This window comes from Myotis lucifugus, unplaced genomic scaffold (genome assembly GCF_000147115.1).
Source record: "Myotis lucifugus unplaced genomic scaffold, Myoluc2.0 scaffold_131, whole genome shotgun sequence".
NCBI classification, from domain to species: Eukaryota; Metazoa; Chordata; class Mammalia; order Chiroptera; family Vespertilionidae; genus Myotis; species Myotis lucifugus.
Window position 1 is genome coordinate 3,262,409 of NW_005871179.1, and position 19,625 is coordinate 3,282,033.

General features: G+C 46.3%; 1 protein-coding gene across 8 annotated transcripts in view; it reads right to left on the minus strand.

Moving 5' to 3' along the window:
- Positions 1–1,805: 1,805 nt before the first annotated feature.
- Positions 1,806–19,625, minus strand: part of TMEM39B (transmembrane protein 39B) — a 20,588-nt gene continuing 2,768 nt past the window's right edge. For 3 of the 8 annotated variants that reach the window (XM_006094251.3, XM_006094253.3, XM_014460509.2), the window contains exons 3-9: positions 19,383–19,602; positions 18,728–18,811; positions 18,267–18,421; positions 10,077–10,413; positions 8,715–8,902; positions 4,392–4,512; positions 1,806–2,252 (exon numbers count right to left, since the gene is read on the minus strand). In XM_006094251.3, coding sequence (XP_006094313.1) covers positions 2,010–2,252; positions 4,392–4,512; positions 8,715–8,902; positions 10,077–10,413; positions 18,267–18,421; positions 18,728–18,811; positions 19,383–19,602 — 1,348 coding nt within the window. In that variant the 3' untranslated portion in view covers positions 1,806–2,009. Of the gene's footprint in view, positions 2,253–4,391; positions 4,513–8,714; positions 8,903–10,076; positions 10,414–15,056; positions 15,182–18,266; positions 18,422–18,727; positions 18,812–18,927; positions 19,008–19,382; positions 19,603–19,625 lie in introns of those variants that run through there. The other 5 variants (XM_023758519.1, XM_023758518.1, XM_023758521.1 and 2 more) reach the window with 5 other exon arrangements.

Sequence of the window (19,625 nt, forward strand, 5' to 3'; positions counted from 1 at the left end):
AGTCCGCAGGCTGACGCTCTATCCACTGAGCCAAACCGGTTTCGGCTCGAGTCTGCCTCTTGAGTGTGTCACTGTGGTGGTGGTTGGGTGGTTTTTCAATGTGATCTGAAGCTGTTCACTGGGTGCACTGGCTCTGAAGCCTCCTGGACGGTGCAGGCCTGCGCTTAGAACTCAGGCCGAGGCACCCCCCACAGATGTTGAAGACGAACTTCACATGCCCAAGGTCCGTCTGGAATCGGCTCTCACCCCTATAGTTGGGGTGGAGCTGGAACCCCATCCTGCTACAAGTTAGCTGTGGCTGTGCCCACCCAACTCCACAGGACAAAGTAGCCCAACAAACCCTGGAAACTGCAGGTGGCACAGGACCCGGAAGAGGGCTGTGAGGCCTCAAATAAACTCATAAAAACTCTCAAGCCCTAGCTGGTTTGGCTCAGAGGATAGAGCATCAGCCTATGGACTGAAGGGTCCTGGGTTCAATTCTATCAAGGCCACATGCCCAGGTTGCGGACTGGATTTCCAGTAGGGGGCGTGCAGGAGGCAGCCAATCAATGATTCTCTCATCATTGATGTTTCTCTCTCTCTCCCTCACCCTTCCTCTCTGAAATCAATAAAAATATATTTAAAAAACCTCCACAACTCCCGACCTTTACATAAATGAAATAAAGCAAATGCTATATAACTTAAAAAAAAAATTCTCTACAGGTTTGAGCATTCTTATGTTGTATCTTCCTCATCTTTGTAGCTGTCTCAGTGCCGAGCACAATGCCTGCATCAACAAAGGCACCAAAAACATTTGTAGCAGCGTCTCCCTGCCATATACCTCTGTGGACTCATCTGCTTATCCTGTGGCCGAAGGGCTCAGGGGACACAGGCAGACTAGATGTGCAGCTACAACTGTCTCTCCTCCCAGCCCGTTATGCCCCATAGGAACCAGGTGGCCCTCCAGGCAGCTTTATGTTTCCACTCTAGCACTTGGCCTTGCTCAGAAACTCTCTAGTCTGGAGCCATTGAACCTCCCTGATCCAGGCCCTCCAGACCTTTTCAGCGCCATCCCACCCCCGGCCCACTTTCCTTATCTTTCCTGCTCCAGGAACCACATCCTGCTTACCCTCCCCAAATACACCAGATGTTCCAAATCTGTGCTATTGCACATGCCCTTTTCTCCGCTTGAAGTGCCTTTGCCCTCTTGTCCACCTAGGAAGTAGCTGATGCAACTCAGGCTATCCACTCCTCCAAGAAGTCCAGAGAACATTACACATTCTTCCCTCTGTGCTACTGTGTACCTTGTAACTGTTATAACCATCCCAGTGTAGTACGACTTGTTTCTGTGTCTTGGTATCTTCACTATCTCCCACAACACCTGGCATAGAACAGGGCACCATGACTGCATGCTGAACCAGGACCTCACATTCTGCTAGGGTAGTAGTGTCGTATTTTGGAGGGTTGTTTTTTTTTTGCCCAGCTCTATCCTAGCTGTGTTACCTTGGGCAAGTCACTATAGCTCTCTGAGCTCATTCTTCATCTATAGATGAGAGTGACAGCACCCACCTCCTAAGGTTGTCATAAAGGTTGGATTAAGACAAGGCCTGTAATACACATAAAGCAGCACCTGGTACACAGTGAGCATTCAGCTAGCAGCAGTTTTCATTGTTACCATGACCTCTCGTGCCTCGTCTCCCCTCCACTGGAGAAGGCAGAGCCCACAGGCCCCAGAAGACACACGTGGGGTTTCCTGGCCCAGAATCACACACCACTGCACTCTGCCTGACAGGCAAGAAGGGAAAGAAACTCAGGACACAAGCTTATTAGGAGTATAAAAATAGGACTTTTTTCCTCATAATCATATCAATTATCAAAGAAAAAAACAGTATGTAACAAAAATACAAAGCTCTGGTGGATTTTTTTTGTCAGTTTTTGGGTTTTTTTGCCGCCCCCCTCCCTCCCCAACAGCCCCTTCCCAGGGATCCCCTGGCTGAAGCCTGGGTGCTGTCCCTGGGGTTGCCCTGGGCTCAGGAGAACCGGTGGTCCAGGTCCCTCTGGGGGTTGGCCGAGTATGAGTAGGCCTTGCCCAGTACCAGGCGGTCCCGCAGCAGCTTGAAGAAGGCGTAGTAGTTGCTGAAGAGGATGAGCGCCAGTGAGATGGTCTGGTGCCACTTTTCAGAAGACATTAAGGAGTACAGCTGGTAGACAATGACAGCACCCTCCAGCAGCAGGAGGATGTTGAGGATCCGCAGAGGTTTGCTGAAAAAGAACTGCCCAGGAAAGAGCAGGATGGACTGGAATGTACTCTCCAGAAACCTGCCTCTTGGGCTGGGTGGGCCAGTGAAGGGAACGAGCTCTCGGGGCCCCATGCAGTGGGCTGGGAAGGAAAACTTCAGAGGGTTGGGCACTGACTTTGCTGCCTCTCTGCCTTTGCTTGTGGTGTTCCTTCTGTCAAGGCTACTGCTCCCCACATAATGTTGTTAAGATCCTTTCAACTTCTACTCCTCCAGGAAGCTTTTCTTGAGAGGTCTTGCTTGCCTCTCAAACTTTTTTCTGGTCTAAAATCAGACCAGATTTTATATGTGATCTTCCTGGGTACTGTAAGACCTGAACCAATTAGAATCTTATGATATATTAGAGGCCCGGTGCACGAATTCGTGCTCTAGTGAGGTCCCTCGGCCTGGACTGTGGGATCAGGATGAAACCGGCTCTCTGACATCCCCCGAGGTGTCCCGGATTGCAAGAGGGTGCAGGCCAGGCCGAAGGACCCCCACGGGTGCACGATCGGATCCAGGGAGGGATGTGGGAGGTTGGCCAGCCAGTGAGGGACTATGGGAGAGCTTCAAGGCGTGTCCCGCCTGTCTTGCTCAGTCCCAATCAGCCCGACCCCAGCAGCAAGCTAACCTACCAGTTGGAATGTCTGCCCCCTGGTGGTCAGTGCACCTCATAGCAACTGATCAACCGGTTGACTGTCTGCCCCCTGGTGGTCAGTGCATGTCATAGCAAGTGGTTGAGTGGCCTTAGCATATCATTAGCATATTACGCTTTGGTTGGTTGAATGGCCGACCGGATACTTAGCATATTAGGCTTTTATTATATAGGCGGAGTTACAGACTCTACAGCCTGAGTCACCAATTACTTCATGTATAGCACTTGCCAGCTAGGTCAGAAGCTTCCAGGGGACCTGGTGACTCCTCACTCTTACTTGGTGTTTACCAGGCAAGGTAGAGTGTAGCAAAAAATTTCTGATCAATTCAAAAGAGTGATCAATGTCTAGGGATCCAGATTCTGCAAGAGGCACGGTACCTAAACCTCAAGAGCTGCTCACAGGAGAGGAGAAGTAGCAGGAAATGGGAGTCCAAGAGACCAGCATGCCAGGTTCAGCTCTGCAGCTGAGAGGCTTCTGGGACCTCGGGTAAGTCCCTTCCCTGTCTGGGCCTCAGGTTTCTCTACAGTGAAACGAAGGGATTACCCAGATCTATGATTTCTCAGACTGTGTTCCTTAGAGCCCCAGGTTCCGAGGAGGTTATTTTAGGGACTATAGCAGCGGTGAGTGGGAGTGAAAGGAGTCCCAACCCTTGCAAATAGAGCAGTGCCATGAGGTCCTATACATTGGACTTTAGTCTATGACTGTATTGGACAAAGGATTTTGATAGCAAAATAAATAAATAAAATGCAGACCACTAGCCTAGATGATTTTGAGCAGCCCTTTTCCATAGTGTCATTACCTCCAGTTTTCAAATTTCCTAGGAAGGCTCCCTTGAACAACTTAAACTCTCTAAGCTGATTTTAGTATCTAAAAACGGGGAGAGTGCCGAAACCGGTTTGGCTCAGTGGATAGAGCGTCGGCCTGCGGACTGAAGGGTCCCAGGTTCGATTCCGGTCAAGGGCATGTACCTTCGCTGCGGGCACATCCCCAGTAGGGGGTGTGCAGGAGGCAGCTGATCGATGTTTCTCTCTCATCGATGTTTCTGACTCTCTATCTCTCTCCCTTCCTCTCTGTAAAAAATCAGTAAAATATATTAAAACAAAAACAAAAACGGGGAGAGCCCTGGCATTTCTCTCATACACACAAAGTTCTGGTAAAGACTGATGGAAGAGTGCATGGGAAGTGCTTGCCTGGCACACAATAGGAATGATGATAGTTATTATTTTTATCACTAAGAACCTTTCCTTATATTGTATCATCTTTCCCACCTCCACCCAGTATTTCAATGATCTGCTACCAGGCAAGATGCAGTTATGAAGTGGTTGACATGGCTGTCCTTGTTCTGCATGTGTACATTGTCTGCCTTTGGATTTGGGAAATACCTAAAAATAACTCTCTTGTTATGATATCACCTTCCTGCCCCTCTGGCCCCCCTGCCCTCTAGATCAGGCCCAACCCTCCTTCCCGGGAGGAGACTCACGTGGAACCGGAAGTGGGAGACGTCGGAGGGGACGGCCACATTGTAGTGACCCACTGCTTTGTAGACGTTCTTGCTGTGCTTCACCAGCACGCCCTGCGGCCACATGCATTCTTCAGTCCACCTGGAGGCAGAGCCCAACAGTGCGCTTTATGCCCAGCTCACCCACAACAGGGGTGACCAGAAGACTGGGCCTGAGGAGAAACCACCAGGGCTCTACTCTCATTTCTATGACTCAGCACAGTGACTTTCCTTTTCTGGGTGTCAGTTGTCTCCTCTGTAAAATGGGGTAAGAACCATGAGAAATTCACTGTGCTGGCAGTCGCAAGGTCTAGGGCCGACGTTAACGCCCGAGGGAGTGTCAAGAAAATCTTTTTCCCTCTCTAGGTGAATCTTCTTCATCTGGTCTTACCTGTAGCCTCCAATTGGTCCATCACAAGTTGCCTAAGTGGTCTTTGTAAAATACCAAACTGAGCCTGACTGTTTTCTGCTCAAAACCCTCTGAAGGCTGTCCAGTGCTCTTGGGTCAAGTCCTCTGAGGCCCTGCATGGCCTTCCATGACTGCCACCATGTAGCTCAGTTTCTAGTTCCTCCAGCATACCTTACTGCTTCATGTCTCTGTACAAGCTGCCCCCTCCAATTGGACTGCCCTTCCTGATGCCTTATCCTTCTGGCAAGCTCTTTGTCATCTTTTTAAAAAAATTGATCTCAGAGAGAAAAAGGGAGGGATAGTGGGAGGGAAAGAGGAAGAGATGGAGGGAGGGAGGGAGAAACATTGATTAGTTGCCTCCCACACGTGCCCCAACTGGGGATCGAACCTGCAACCTGGGCACGTGCCCTGACCGGAATGAAACCTGCCACCTTCTGGTGTATAGGACGGTGCTACAACCAACTGAACCACACCAGCCAAGGCTCTTTGTCATCTTAAAACCCAGACTCCTCCAGAAAGCCTTCCTCCAACTCCTCATAGAATTCAGCATCCTTTAACTCTCCCCCCAACCCCTACTACTGATCTACTTTCCCCAATGTTTTGCCACTTATTTATTTCTCTGTATGTCTCAAAGGTTGGGAGACCTTAAGGGACGGGATGGTGTCCAATGCACCTCTGTCCTCGCAGCACGACACAAGGGCTGGCACATAGAGGCCCCAGTGACCATGTGAACGAGGTGGTGGAACCAGTGCGCTTTCTTCCGACGTTCTGTGAAATCTCTCAGGAACCCCAAGGGTGCCGGGCCAGAGGACTGAGAATCACTGTCTGCAAGAAGCTCAATCTCGCCAAAGCCGGTTTGGCTCAGTGGATAGAGCGTCGGCCTGCGGACTGAAGGGTCCCGGGATCGATTCCGGGCAAGGGTATGTACCTGGGTTGCGGACACATCCCCAGTGGGAGATGTGCAGGAGGCAGCTGATCGATGTTTCTCTCTCATCGATGTTTCTAGCTCTCTATCCCTCTCCCTTCCTCTCTGTAAGAAATCAATAAAATATATTTAAAAAAAAAAAAAAAGAAGAAGCTCAATCTCATGCTCCTGCCTTGCTGATTCATTCATTTAAAAAAGTTATTGTGTTACATGCGATAACACGAATGAATCTCACAGACAATATGCTGAATTAAAGAATCTGGACTCAAGATTTCATTTATATGAAGTTGCAGAACAGAAAACTAACCTGTGGTGAAAGAAAGTGAAAAGATAGTTGGGGTGGTCATTGGGAAGGATCACGAGGAAATTTTCTGAGGGGCTGGAAATGTTCTGTAGCTTGATGGAGGCTAGATTACATGGGTGTACATGCCTTTATCAAAACTCAAAAAATTATACATTTTAAGATTTATACTTTTCAGCTCTGGCTGGTGTGGCTCAGTTGGTTGGGCATCATCCCATGCACTGAAAGGTTGGCTGCTGGTTTGGTTCCCAGTCAGAACACTTGCCCAGGTTGGGGACTCAATCCCTGGCGGGAGGCATGCAGGAGGCAGCCAATTGATGTTTTGCACTCACGTAGATGTTTCTCTCTCTCTCCCTCCCTCCCCCTTTCTCTTGAAAAATCAATTTTAAAAATCTTAAAGATTTGTACATTTAATTGTATATAAATTTTTCCTTAAAAAAAAAAAAAAAAAAAGAGGATAGCCCTGCTCAGAGGTTGAGCACTGACATATGAACCAGGAGATCATGGTTCGACTCCTGGTCAGGGCACATGCCAGGGCTGCAGGCTCGATCCCGAGTAGGGTGTGTGCAAAAGGCAGCCGATCAATGCTGGCATGGCTGTCCTTGTTCTGCATGTGTGCATTGTCTTCCTTTCGATTTGGGAAATACCTAAAAATAGCTCTCTTGTTATTACATCACCTTCCTGCTTCTCTCATCATTGATGTTTCTATCTCTCTCTCCCTCTTCCTTCCTCTCTGAAATCAATAAAAATATATTAAAAAAAAAAAAGACTGCCCAGCCAGCATGGCTCAGTGGTTGAACAACAACCTATGAACCAGGAGGTCACAGTTCGTTTCTGGTTGGGGCACAAGTCCGGGTTGCAGGCTCGGTCTCCAGTGTGGGGCGTGCAGGAGGCAGCTAATTAATGATTCTCTCTCATCATTGATGTTTCTATCTCTCTCTCCCTCTTCCTTCTTCTCTCAAGTCAATAAAAATGTTTAAATTAAAAAAAAAAAAGGACTATACACAAAAAATTTACTGTGGACCTATTATAAGCCAGGTGCTCAACTAGGAATGAGGAGATGGCTGAGAGCCTGATAGGTAAGGACCCTGATCTCCAGGAGCTTTAGTCCTGGAGTGACAGGCAAGTCACTAAGCAAACAGAGCAGAAAGTGCTGGTGCAATGATCATGGTATTATGGGATTGTAGGAGCATAGGGGAGCACTTAGATGGACAGGAAAGTGTTTCTAGAGGAATTCAAGTGCTAAAGAATGGATAGGAATTAATCAGGAAAAGAAAGTCGGGAAGGATGTGGCAGGCAAAACATGCAGCATGTGCAAAAACCTATATATAAAAATGCATACAGAGCTTAAGGATTCGAAGAGTTTTGGTCTGGCTAGAGCAGAGTATGAGTTGGGGCATGGTAAGAGATAAGGTAGAAAAGGCTGGCGGGACCCAGCTCATCAGCTGGGAAGCCTGTGAAAGATCCTGGATGTTATCTGCAGATTGTGGTGAGCTACGGACAGGTTTAGCCTCATATTCTGCTATGTTCTATCTTTCTACTCCTCCCTCCCTTCAGAGCCCCCTTTTGGCCCATTTGGCAATGCCCATCCCCTTTCCTGGAACACCTGGACAGAGGCTGAGAAAGGCCCTGACTGGCACAGAGGGCCAACACCAAGAGGCTTGGTCTCTGTGGCCTCCCTTTGCATCTCTGCTTCTAGGTGGGCCTACCGCTACACACCTGTCCTAGTGGCCTCTTCTCTGCCAGGCCTTGTGCTTGGCCCATGACTCAGATGTGATACAGAAGTGGCCTCCGTGTTGAGAAGCTTTCAGTCTATTGGGGCAATACAGGCAGGAAAACCCATATAACCTGGGTGAAATGCACTGTGGTGAAATGCTAGGCACCATGAAGAATGAGCCAGGCTGGGGGAAGACAGCCTAGCACCTCAGGGTTCCCAAGCAGGGTAACTTCTGCCTCTGTTCTGGGTGCAATAATATCCTAGGCCTGGGCCTCTTTCACACCACTCATCCTATTTTTGTACACAGCTATCACCCCCACCAGACTGAACTCCTTAAGGATCTTGTTTCAGTAATTTCCTCCCTGTTTTTTTTCTTCCCTGTCCAAGATTCACCATCAGCACCAACACCATAACACCATATCTTATTATCAGTTTGACGTCTCTAAGATACGCCTTGGAACTGGTCCCTCCACTACTCAAAATCCTTCATAGCTCTCCTTTGCCTATAGGTCAAAGCCAAGCTTCTTTGTCCAATATATAGCACCAAGCCTGGTATGGATTAGGTAGAAATAAATGTCTGCTGGAAGAGTAGGTGACCTAATGACTGAATGGATGAGTAAGCAGTTGATAGAGGGAGTGATGCGAAGAATGAATGCATGAGCAAATCAGTCAATGGGTGAATAAACAGTAGTCAGTGAATGCGAAAGTCCACGAGTCTATGAATTTACTGCCTGCCCCCTCCCATCTCTAGTACACGACAAGTTACCTAGGGACAGGGAACGTGTCCGTCCTGGGCCCTGCCATACCCTATTCTGGCCACAAGGTCTAGCAAACAAGACATGCTCAATAACCTTTTGCTGACTGAATGAATGCATTGATGAGCAAAGAGGTGAGTGACTCCAGACTCTGACCAGGAGGGTTAGGGTTGGGCAGAGAAGGGCAGGGCAACTCACGGGTGCTGCAGCACGTTGGAGCACAGCGCTGGGTCCACTTTCTGCCAGCAGCCAAGGTGGGCAGCAGCCTTGTGCAGTAGGTCGCAGTAGCTGGCAGGCAGCAGGTGCTGCATGAGGATCACTGAGGTGCTGATGGACACCAGAAGGAAGAGCTCGCAGGACCAGCGCTTGTCATAGTAATGAGTGTTCTGGGGGCAGGAAGAGGTGGGAAAGGCCTGGGATGCCCATAATGTCCTCACTCCTTCCCCCTTCCCTGATTCTATGTACCTTGAAGATCAAACCCGGAGAGAACTCAGGGTGACGTGAAACCAAGGATCTAACACCTAACAAAGAAGGCTTAATCATGGGCTTAGACCAGTGATGGCGAACCTTTTGAGCTCGGCGTGCCAGCATTTTGAAAAACCCTAACTTAACTCTGGTGCCGTGTCACATACAGAAATTTTTTGATATTTGCAACCATAGTAAAACAAAGATTTATATTTTTGATATTTATTTTATATATTTAAATGCCATTTAACAAAGAAAAATCAACCAAAAAAATGAGTTTGCGTGTCACCTCTGACACACGTGTCATAGGTTCGCCATCACTGGCTTAGACCCTGTGCCCACTGCTTAGTCTTTTACAAAGAAAAACTGCTCCCACTGCCCACCACTCTGAGCCAGAACACTGGCTCCCAAGTTCAGGCACAGACTCTGGAGTCCAACTGACATGAGTTCAAATCTTGGCTCTGCTGCTTATTAACTGTGTGACCTTGGGCAAGTCATTTCACTGCTCTATGCTCCAGTTTCCTCATCTGTTAAATGAAGATAAGAGTAACCACCAACCACCTCTGAGAGGCATTTGGAGGACTATAATACCCATGAAAGCTCTATCACATTGTAGGTGCTCAACAAACTTTAAAACCTCGACCTCAAATTATTCAGTAGGGTCCATCCTTGGATACATGTTTCCAGCCTACAGTCAGCTGGGAAAATACTTTCCCAGAAGGCCACACAAGCTAGAGAGAGAACACAGGCTTTTGCTGTCACTCAGATCTGGATGAATCCTGCTTTCCTATTTAATGATAAAGCAGGACACTGTGACATGCCTGTACCAAAACAGCCAAATTAAAATACAAGTCACTGCTCTTTGTTATCAAGTATTATCAACAACAATGCATGTCCTCCTCATTGGCTGGGTGACCCTGTGCAGACCACTTCCTCTCAATGAGCCTTGTTCTTTCCACTCTAAAAATAGAGGCAGCAGTCACTCTAGCCCTTGAGAGAACATACAGAATCTCATAAAAAAAATAGTAGTTATTTATGCAAGCAGGAGGTCTCCTGGGGGGCAGGCCCTTTACCTCCCTGGGTTGAGCTACACACCTTCACGAACCAGACAGGCACAAAGGCCACATAGTAGGCACTCAGCATGGAGCTGACCAGCACTTCCTTCATGCGCCAGTTGAAGTCCATCTTGAGGAACTCCACCTCGCTGCGGATGAGGCTGGGCGACAGGCAGCAGGCATGGGTGGGCATGGAGTCTGGGCCGTACAGCTGCCGCGTGTGCTGCTTCCACGTCTCCCGCAGAGTCAGCAGGTAGTCCCGGCTCCGTGCCAGGCCACTGACAGCCTCCCGGGGACCCATGGAAGCCATGTGGCTGAAGAGATTTGTCTTGCGGATGTCACAGTTCAGCTGCAGGAACGGAATGTACATCCCAAACCTGCGGGGGAAGACAGTTGGTGAGGGCAGGCCTGCCCATGGGCCAGGATCCCAACCTTCAGCCACTGAGAGTCCTTTCCTCCCTGGGCCTTAGCTCTCTTAGCTATTCTGAAGGGAGAATTCACTCGTCCTCCTAACCATCCATCCTCCCATCCAATGATCAGTTGTTCAACACATGTATTAGCATTGAGTGTGTGCCGAGCATCAGGGATATAGCAGGAAGCGAGAGATGAGTCCCTGCCTTCACAGTCTATTGACAACTAACAGCATTCCTAACAGCCCACAGTAACTGGGCACCACCTATGCTCCAGACACTGTCTTAAGCCCTTTACACGCATTCACTTCTCTTTCCTCCTAAGAATACTGTGCGTTAGGTCCCGTTGTTTTGTGCCCTTTCAGATGAAGAAGCTGTGGCTCAGAGAGGTACCATGGATTCCCCAAGGTTCACAATTAGTAAGGAAGTAACAGAGCTGGGATTTATCCCAGAATAGTCTGATACCAAAGATCAGGAGAGATACTCAATAAGTACCATGAGTAATTCATTTTAAATGTACATGGCACGGAGGTATAAGTTGCTGAGTACATATGTTAGACAGCTCTTAGGGCAGCTCAGGAACAATATTTGTGTGTCTATTATGTGCCATGCACTGAAATGGGCCCTTGAAAAGTACAAATCTCTTCCCCTGAGCAGTGCTCTTAGGTTACGGCTGGAGCTAATTAGTCAAGGGGTGTTTTGAGTGTCTGGCTCCTATCACTTGAGGAGAAAACTAGACGAACCCATAGCCAAGAAGGGTATATAGTTATAAAAAGTGGGTAAATGCCTAGCACAGTACATGGAACATCATGTAGATGCTCTTTACAAGCATTTCTTTTTTTAGCTTGGGCCCTCTCAATTTCCCCAGGTCCTCAGACCCAGCCCCAGAAGGGTTCCTGGGCTGCCCCCAGAAGTCAGGGTCAATGAGAATGCTACATTTTCTTATCAACAGTAACTTCCTGTTTTCTGAGGTTCCAAGGGAAATGAGTGTCCTTGGGCAATGTGCTTCTTTGGGTTTTTGCTTTCTGTTCTATAAAATGGGGATGCTGCTCAGTCGGTGTGACTCAGTGGGTGTTGACCCATGAAACAGGAGGTCACGGTTCCATTACCAGTCAGGGCACATGCCTGGGTTTCAGGCTTGATCCCCAGTAGGGGGCATGCAGGAGGCAGCTGATCAAAGATTCTCATCATTGATGTTTCTCTCTCTCTCTCTCTCTCTACCTCCCTCTCTTTGAGATCAATAAATACTATGAGTATTTATTATATTTAAAAACTAGAGGCCCGGTGCATGAATTCGTGCACGGGTGGCATCCTTCGGCATGGCCTGCAGGGATTGGGCCAAAACTGGCAGTCCAATGCTCCCTGCTGCTCCCACTCATCCCAGTCCCCCTGCACCTACTGTGGGTTTGTGTCCAGTCAGTCCTAGTTGGGAGAAGCTCCGCCACCGCAGCTGCACTTGCCAGCTGTGAGCCCTACATCTGGCGCCCATCCTGAGGGATGTTGGTGCGGGGGGGGGGGGGGGGTCGGGGGGACGGGGGACGGGGACGGGATGCGATTGGCCCTCCCGGGTGGGTGGTGGGATGCCCTTGCAGCCAGGGATCCAGATCCATCCCACTGACATTTGCACTGGTTCTCGGGAGCCACCTGGTGGCCATTTTTATATCGTTTCTTCCTAGCAGAGCATCTGAAGAGGGGAAGTGGCCACGGTGCCCCAAGCCGACTTCCAGGAGGCCAGTGGTCGGTCAGAGCCTGGCCCATTCTCTGGATATTGGATCTGCAGGACTACTGAGGGAGTGAGTGGCTGCCACTGGGCTGGTAGGCTGCCCGGACCAGGTCGGTCAGCTGAGCAGCACTCCCGCTGTGGGAGCACACCTGCACCCTGGTGGTCAGTGCACATCATAGCGACCGGTCATTCAGTCATTTAGGCTTTTATATATATATATAGATAGATAGATAGATAGATAGATAGATAGATAGATAAAATGAAGTGGGGATGCTACTATTCTTCCTGGGGTAAGGTTAAGTAAAACAACTTAGAGAATTTGGTTGAGAAAATAACCTCTGGGGTCAAATAGGCCAGTTTTAAAATCCCAGCTCTGCCACTTACTAATGCTATTATTTAGGGCAAATTACTTAATCTCTATGAGCCTCAGTATCCTTAACTTGCCTTAAGTTACATAGCTTATATTGATTCCCTATGTTCAACCAGGCATTATGCTAGTGTTTTCATAAGTGCTCTCTTAATTTTTGCAACAACCCCCAGCATGGTGCCTGTCTCAGAATATATCAATATAATTTTGTTAGAAAAAGAAATAGGCCAGTGACTCTATCAGACAGGAAAGAAGACTGAAATGGAATTCCCAAAACACTCTTCAGGATCCCTGTGGGAATAAGGGGGTGGGCACTTACATGAATATACAAGGGATTCAGAGTCAAACTTAAGGGCAAGTACTTAAAATCTCCCTGATTTTGCCTCTAAGAACTACAGATCAACTAAATTACGTGGTGACAGCAAGTGACTGCTCTGACAGGTCACAAGTTAGAAGCAGCTTCACATGCAAGATGGCAGATTCCCTCCCATCCTTTCCACCTAAGACATGACAGTAGGAAGTAAATCCATATCAGCAAAACAAATGGGAGGAGTACACAAGTGATTCTGACAAATTTAGAAAGCGGACGGAAACATGTTGACAGATGAGGAAGGAAGCCATTGTCTAGAGCAGAATTGTCTAATAGGAATATGAGAGGCACACATGTTATTTAAATTTCTGTAGAGGGCAGGCTAGAAGAGGTCAATGGGGGCAAAAAGGGGACATCTGTAATACTTTCAACAATAAAGATTAAAAATTTCTAATAGCCACATTAAAAAATAGATAAAATTAATTTTAATACTCTATTTTAACTCAATATATGCAAAATATTGTCATTGCAACATATAATCATTATTATGAATATGTTTTACTTACTTTCTTTTTTTGTACTAAATCTTCAGAATCCAGTGTATATTTTACGCTTATAGCACATCTCAATTCAAATTAGCCTATTTCAAATGTTCAATAACAACAGGTGGCTAGAAACTACTAAACTGGATGACACAGGTCTAGGTCTAGGATATGCCATGAGAGGGCTAGACTGAGGGTAGGAGCTTCTCTGCCTAGAGTGATCCAAGAAAGGCTCTGGCTTGATGTGAGCACAGATGATAGAGGGCAGAAGTGAGAACCATGGCTGAACAAATGGGATTAAACAAAGATCTGTATTTATGAATAGGAATCAGTCCCCTAATCTCTTACACACCTCACACAATGCACCCTGAAGGATTTTTCTGTAAAGAAATTGAACAAAGTGTTTGAGAACTGAGGTCCCCATTCTAGGCATCCTAGAGTAACACCTACCCCCCTTTTTCTGGCCAAAGGGTGCCACAGCCTGACAACAAATACCTTACTCAATTATCCTAATGCAAAGTTTGTCCTTCCCATGTACTCAGAACTTCCAGTCAAATCTCCTATTCTCATATACAATGGCAGAGGGAGAGAAAATGCACTCCAAGCTACCAGGCTCTTTGTTCTTAAATAGAAATAGACAACCAAAGAAACCAACTATATTTAGAAAACTAGCAGCACTTAATAGAAAAATTGACCCAGGAGGAAAGACAAAATTGAGGGAACATAAGAGATTTTAAAAACAAGAACAGAAATGCCATGAAAAAGAATAATCAAAATAAGAAAGAGGTCTTAGATATTAAAAATATGATTGCTGAAAAAATTCTCAATAAAAAAGCTGGACGATATAGTTGAGGGAATCTCCCTAAGGCAAAGTGAAAAGAGAGAGATACCCAGAAAGAAAGACTGAAGGAAGGGAGAGAAGAAAGGGAGAGAGATGAGAAAATATAAGGGGAACAGATAACCAACCTATGAGGTCTACCATATGATGAACTGAAGAGAGAATAGAAAACATGAAAGGAGCCCTGACTGGTTTGGCTCAGTGGATAGAGCGTCAGCCTGTGGACTGAAGGGTCCCAGGTTCGATTCCGGTCAAGGGCATGTACCTTGGTTGCGGGCACATCCCCAGTGGGAGGTGTGCAGGAGGCAGCTAATCGATGTCTCTCTCTCTCATCGGTGTTTCTAACTCTCTATCCCTCTCCCTTCCTCTCTGTAAAAAATCAATAAAATATATAAAAAAAGAAAACATGAAAGGAAAGATATTATCAAAGAAATAATAGAAGAAAATTTCCTTGAGCTGAATACCTAAATCTCGTGGTAAAAAAATCCTAGAGTACTGATAAGATGAGTGAGAAAAGTTCCACACCAGACACACCCTGGTGAAATTTCAAATAATCAAAAGTTAAACAGAATATCCCTAAAAGCCTTCAGAAAGAAAAAAATCAAGTCATCTACAAATAATTGGAATCAAACTGGTATTAGTCTTCTTTTTAGAAACATGGGATACCAGAGACAATGGACCAATATCTTCAAAATTCTGAGAATATGAATTTAGAAATCTACATTTAGCTGAATCATCAATTAAGTATGAGGGCAGAATAAAGACAATTTTAGACATGCAAGGACTCAGAATGTACGTAACTCCCATGTACCCATTGTTAAGAAAATTACCTGATTATTCATTCCAGCAAAATAAGGGAGAAAACCAAGAAAGAGGAAGACATGGGATCCAGGAAACAGTGGATCCAACCCAGGAGGGCAGCGTAGGGAAGTCCCAGGCTGAGAGCTGTACATCAGGCCTAAAGAGCAACCACTCCAGACTGGAGCAGGAGGATGGAGAGCTCCAGGAGGGATGTCTTTTGGGGGGAAAATGAACTCCAGGCAACAGGTAGCATGATTGAGAGGCTGGATAAACTTGAGGATATGTTGAAGGCCCATCATTCTTTTGTCAACAAGAAAAAAAAAGGCAATTAGAAACTCCAAGATGAAAAAAAAAAGCTGTATAAGAAAGTTACAATCTAAATATGAAGCAAACTAAACTATGATAATGATTTTAAGCATTTGATGGACTGTAAGAAAAGAGAAACCATTTGACCTAGACACTAGAATATTCTTTTTTTAAGAGGCTCAAGATTATAACTCAGTTAACTATAGAGAAGGAATGTCATCTATGCATACTACTTGGCCCTACACTAAATGATGTTTTCATATTTATAACATCAAGTCTACTTATTAATTTTTAATTTTTAGAATTAGACTTAGACAAAGAATGAAAGACTTTAATGTGTTTATATACAAGAGTGTGAATGTCAAGCTTGACAGTATAAGAGTATAGTTGCCAGGAAGTGAGAGGAGGAAGAAGGTGAAAAAATGGAATGGCAGGGTTCCTAATGTTCTTCTTTTACATAAAAGGAATTAAGACACTGACTACTATTGATGGAATAAAAAAGACAGGCATTCTCATATTACTGAAAATGATAACCAATAGGAAACTAAAAATAATAACTTATCAAACACTGGAAACAGTAGGGATGGAAGGGTGAACTAAGTATTTTGTTACTGCATGTGCACCTGTATGCATGTGCATATATGAGTGTGTGGTATGCATGTATATGCAAAGGATATTTATTTCCAGGATATACAAGAAACCAGAAATATTGGTGGCTACCTCTGGGGAGGGAAACTGTGTAGCTGGGAAAAAGGAGTCAAGAGAAGACTTTTTCATTCATATTCTTTCATAGCTGTTGAATTTTTGTTTTTATTCATTTTAGAGAGAGAAACAGAGAGAAAAACATCTATTGGCTGCCTTCTGCACGACCCCTGCTGGGGATCAAACCCACAACTCTGGTATGTGCCGCAGTTAGTGTGCAGTATTTATACCTGCTGAATTTGAACTATGTAAACCTATTATCCCAACTATAATATCAATACATTTTTAAAAAGAGTAAATAAAGGTATAAAGATACTAGAATTATGGAGGTAACCTCAAAAACATTTAACACCAGAAACAGTGACAGGGATTGTTTTTGAGAAGTGGGACTACTCTGGGGGGTGAAGTTGGAGGCTATTTTTCATTATAAGGTTTTAGCGTACTGGACTTGATTTTTTTATGCGGATTTTTTTATTATGTTTGCAAAAAAATAAAAAATAATGCAAGATATAAACACTGGATGATGTCTGTATCCAAGGAGAATGGACTCACTGGAGAATAACTAGAAAGGGTCAAATTTAGGCAATCGTTGAAAATTTAAATCAATACAACCATTTTGGAGGGTCAATTGCTAATAGCTATCAAAGCTGGTGTGGCTCAATTGATTGAGCATCGTCGCTTACACTGAAGGGTCCCTGGTTCAATTCCCAGTAAGGGCAAAGCCCAGGTTGTGGGTTTGGTTCCGGGTCCAGGTGAAGCAACCTATCAATGTTTCCCTTTCACATCAATGTTGTTGTTTTTTTTCTCTCTCTCAAGACAATTTTTAAAAACATGGACATAACTTTTGATCAGTAATTCTACTTCTGCAAATCTATTTTACAAAAACACTGAACAAGTGTGCAAAGATGTATGCAAAAGAATGTTCCCTACCTCATTAAGTAGGGAGAAACTAGGAATAACTAAAAAAATCTACTAATAGAAGACAAAACAAATTGTGAAAAATCTATACAATAGAATGCTATCAGGCCATTAAAAAAAGTGAGGTAGACCATATGTATTGCCATGAAAAAATATCCAAGTTATATGATTATGTGGAAAATGTAATCAGTTTTACAACACCATGCATAGTACAATCCCATTTTTGTTTTTAAAAAAAGTATGTGTGTAAATAAAAACCAACCAACCAACAAAAACACAACAACAAAAACAAACAAAAGTGTATGTGTTCTAGCACACACAAAAAGGAAGGATATGCAAGCATGTCAAACTCGAGTTTGACATGCTTGCAGTAAATAATGGTTTTCTGGGGGACTGAGATTATGTGGACTTTCATTTTCTATGTTAAAAGCTCCTATAAAGTTTAATGTTTGTATATGACATGTGTCACTCTTCTAATTATAAACTAGATAGAACTGAAGCAATAGTGATGGGGCTCCTCCCATGACAGTGCCCTTTTGGTTAACCAGGGTAGAGAGGGAGAAGTGTCCAGCTATGAAGCTTCCCAGGAACAGGGCTGGTCCAACCTGGAGAAGCTCATGAACCAGAAAGCTCAGGGGTTGGGAAATAACTGTTAATGCCTAGGCAGCCAGGAGCCTGCCCCATGAACAGCCAGAGTAGACACCTTGCCAAAGCCCTCCCCAATCCTAGGCCAGAAAGGGGCAGTCCTGGGCTCCTCTCAGACACTATCTCTCCATCTTTGACAATTTGGGTTCTGGCAAGATGGAGGGAGAGAGTGACCAAAACAGACAAAGACAGACATATACACATGCATGTGCAGACACACACACACACACATGCTTCATGCATGGACACACACAGGTGCTTGCATGCACACAGACCCATGGGAGGCACCAAGAGCTTCCATAAACACTGATATGTACAGAGACAGAGACAGACAGAGAACCAGAGAGAAAGGAAAGGAAGAGAGAAGGAGACAAAGTACATGCACTTCCCTCAGGAACCTTCCTTTGGGATATACACTCAGATTGGAGTCCTATTCTGACTCCCCCTTGGTGGCACCTTGGGTAAATTATGCCATCTCAGTTTCTGCTCCTGTGAAAGAAGGCTAATCACTCTGATCTCAGGGGGATATTGTCTGACAATGTGAGAGAACATTGTTGCTGCCTGGCCTGGGAGTCTTCCAGGTGTGGGGGCCTGCTGACCCAGCTACACTCAGGACAAAGGTCAAGAACCAGGTGTCAGGCAGTGAGGGGTGAATGAGGGGTACTCACGGATAGCAGAGGAACAGGAGGTTCAGGAAGGAGTAGGTCCTGAAGAGGTGGATGAGGGAGCGGCACAGACTCCAGCCTGTTGCCGTGAGAACGGTGAAACGGGTGAGGAACAGCAGGATGGAGCGAAAGAGGGAGACCTTCCCCCTCTGAGAAGCCTGGGTCAGGGTGAGATAGGACGGGATGGGGCCTTGGATGAAGGCCAGAGGCTGTGCCCAAATCCCTCCCAGCACTGCCTGTGTCCCACCCAGGGAAACATGGGGCAGCAGCCGCGGCAGAACCTGGCAAGGTGAGCCCTCCTTGACACCCAGTAAACTCCAACGGCCAAAGGGATGTAATGTTCTTCAACCACGTCCGGAGGGAGCCCCAAGGAAATGCCTCAGGATTGAAGGGCTCCACGTATCTCCTCGGCACCCCCGGGGGAAAGGGAGTCCCAAAGTCCCCAGCCTCTAGGACCCAATCACCTCCTTCACGATGGACCCAATGAAGCGGCGGCCCAGTACAATGGTGGTCACCATCAGCAAGTTGAAGTCGATCAGGTGAAAATTCTGTTGGGGGCAGAGGCCTGGGGGTCACGTGGGGCCCCCTGCCTATATACAATCTATTCTCAGATCCACCTCCCCCTGCCCAGTCCTTTCCATAGGGACTATCCCCACTCTCTGACCTTCATAGGCCTCCAGCTGAGTCAGGACAGGAAATTACCTAGAGTAGAACAGGACCCAGAGGAGGGAAGTGGGAACGTCCCTGGAGATAAGAGAGTGGTGTGTGAGCCCCCTTGCCCTAATCACCCTGCCCCTGTCCCTGAACCTCTCGTTCTGCATGGAGACCTTTCCACTCCTTGAAACACTCACAGATGTCTATGCTTCATCTCCCCCACAGGACTTAAGACTGTGCTCCTTTAGGCAAAATCTGTCAGATTCATCTCCACTTTTACAATGCCTGGTGTGGTGCTGGGCACATTAGGGGTGAGAATTCAGAAATCACCAGTTTCCTGTTCTTTCTACACTTCCCTTGCCCAGCATGAGGCCAAGCCTACAGGGTGCTAGGGAAGCTGTGCTAAACTGAAACCAAACATACACTCACACACACATACACAGCTGGTCCTAGCTGGACACCTACCAGGGAGGTGTGGGAAGGCGGGTGGGAAGGTGGGTACCACCACACTGTCTTGTAGATATTGATGTAGTGAACGAAGAGGGCTATGAGCTGGCAGAAGAAGAGCTGCAACTCAAATAGAATGCTGGCTTGAACTGGCAGCTCCGGGATCTTGCAGTGTTGTAGGGGAACGACTGTCTGGGTGGCCAGTGGGGGGCTGGAGAGGCCCGTCCCAGAACTGCTCCTGGGGACAGGAAAGGAAAACAT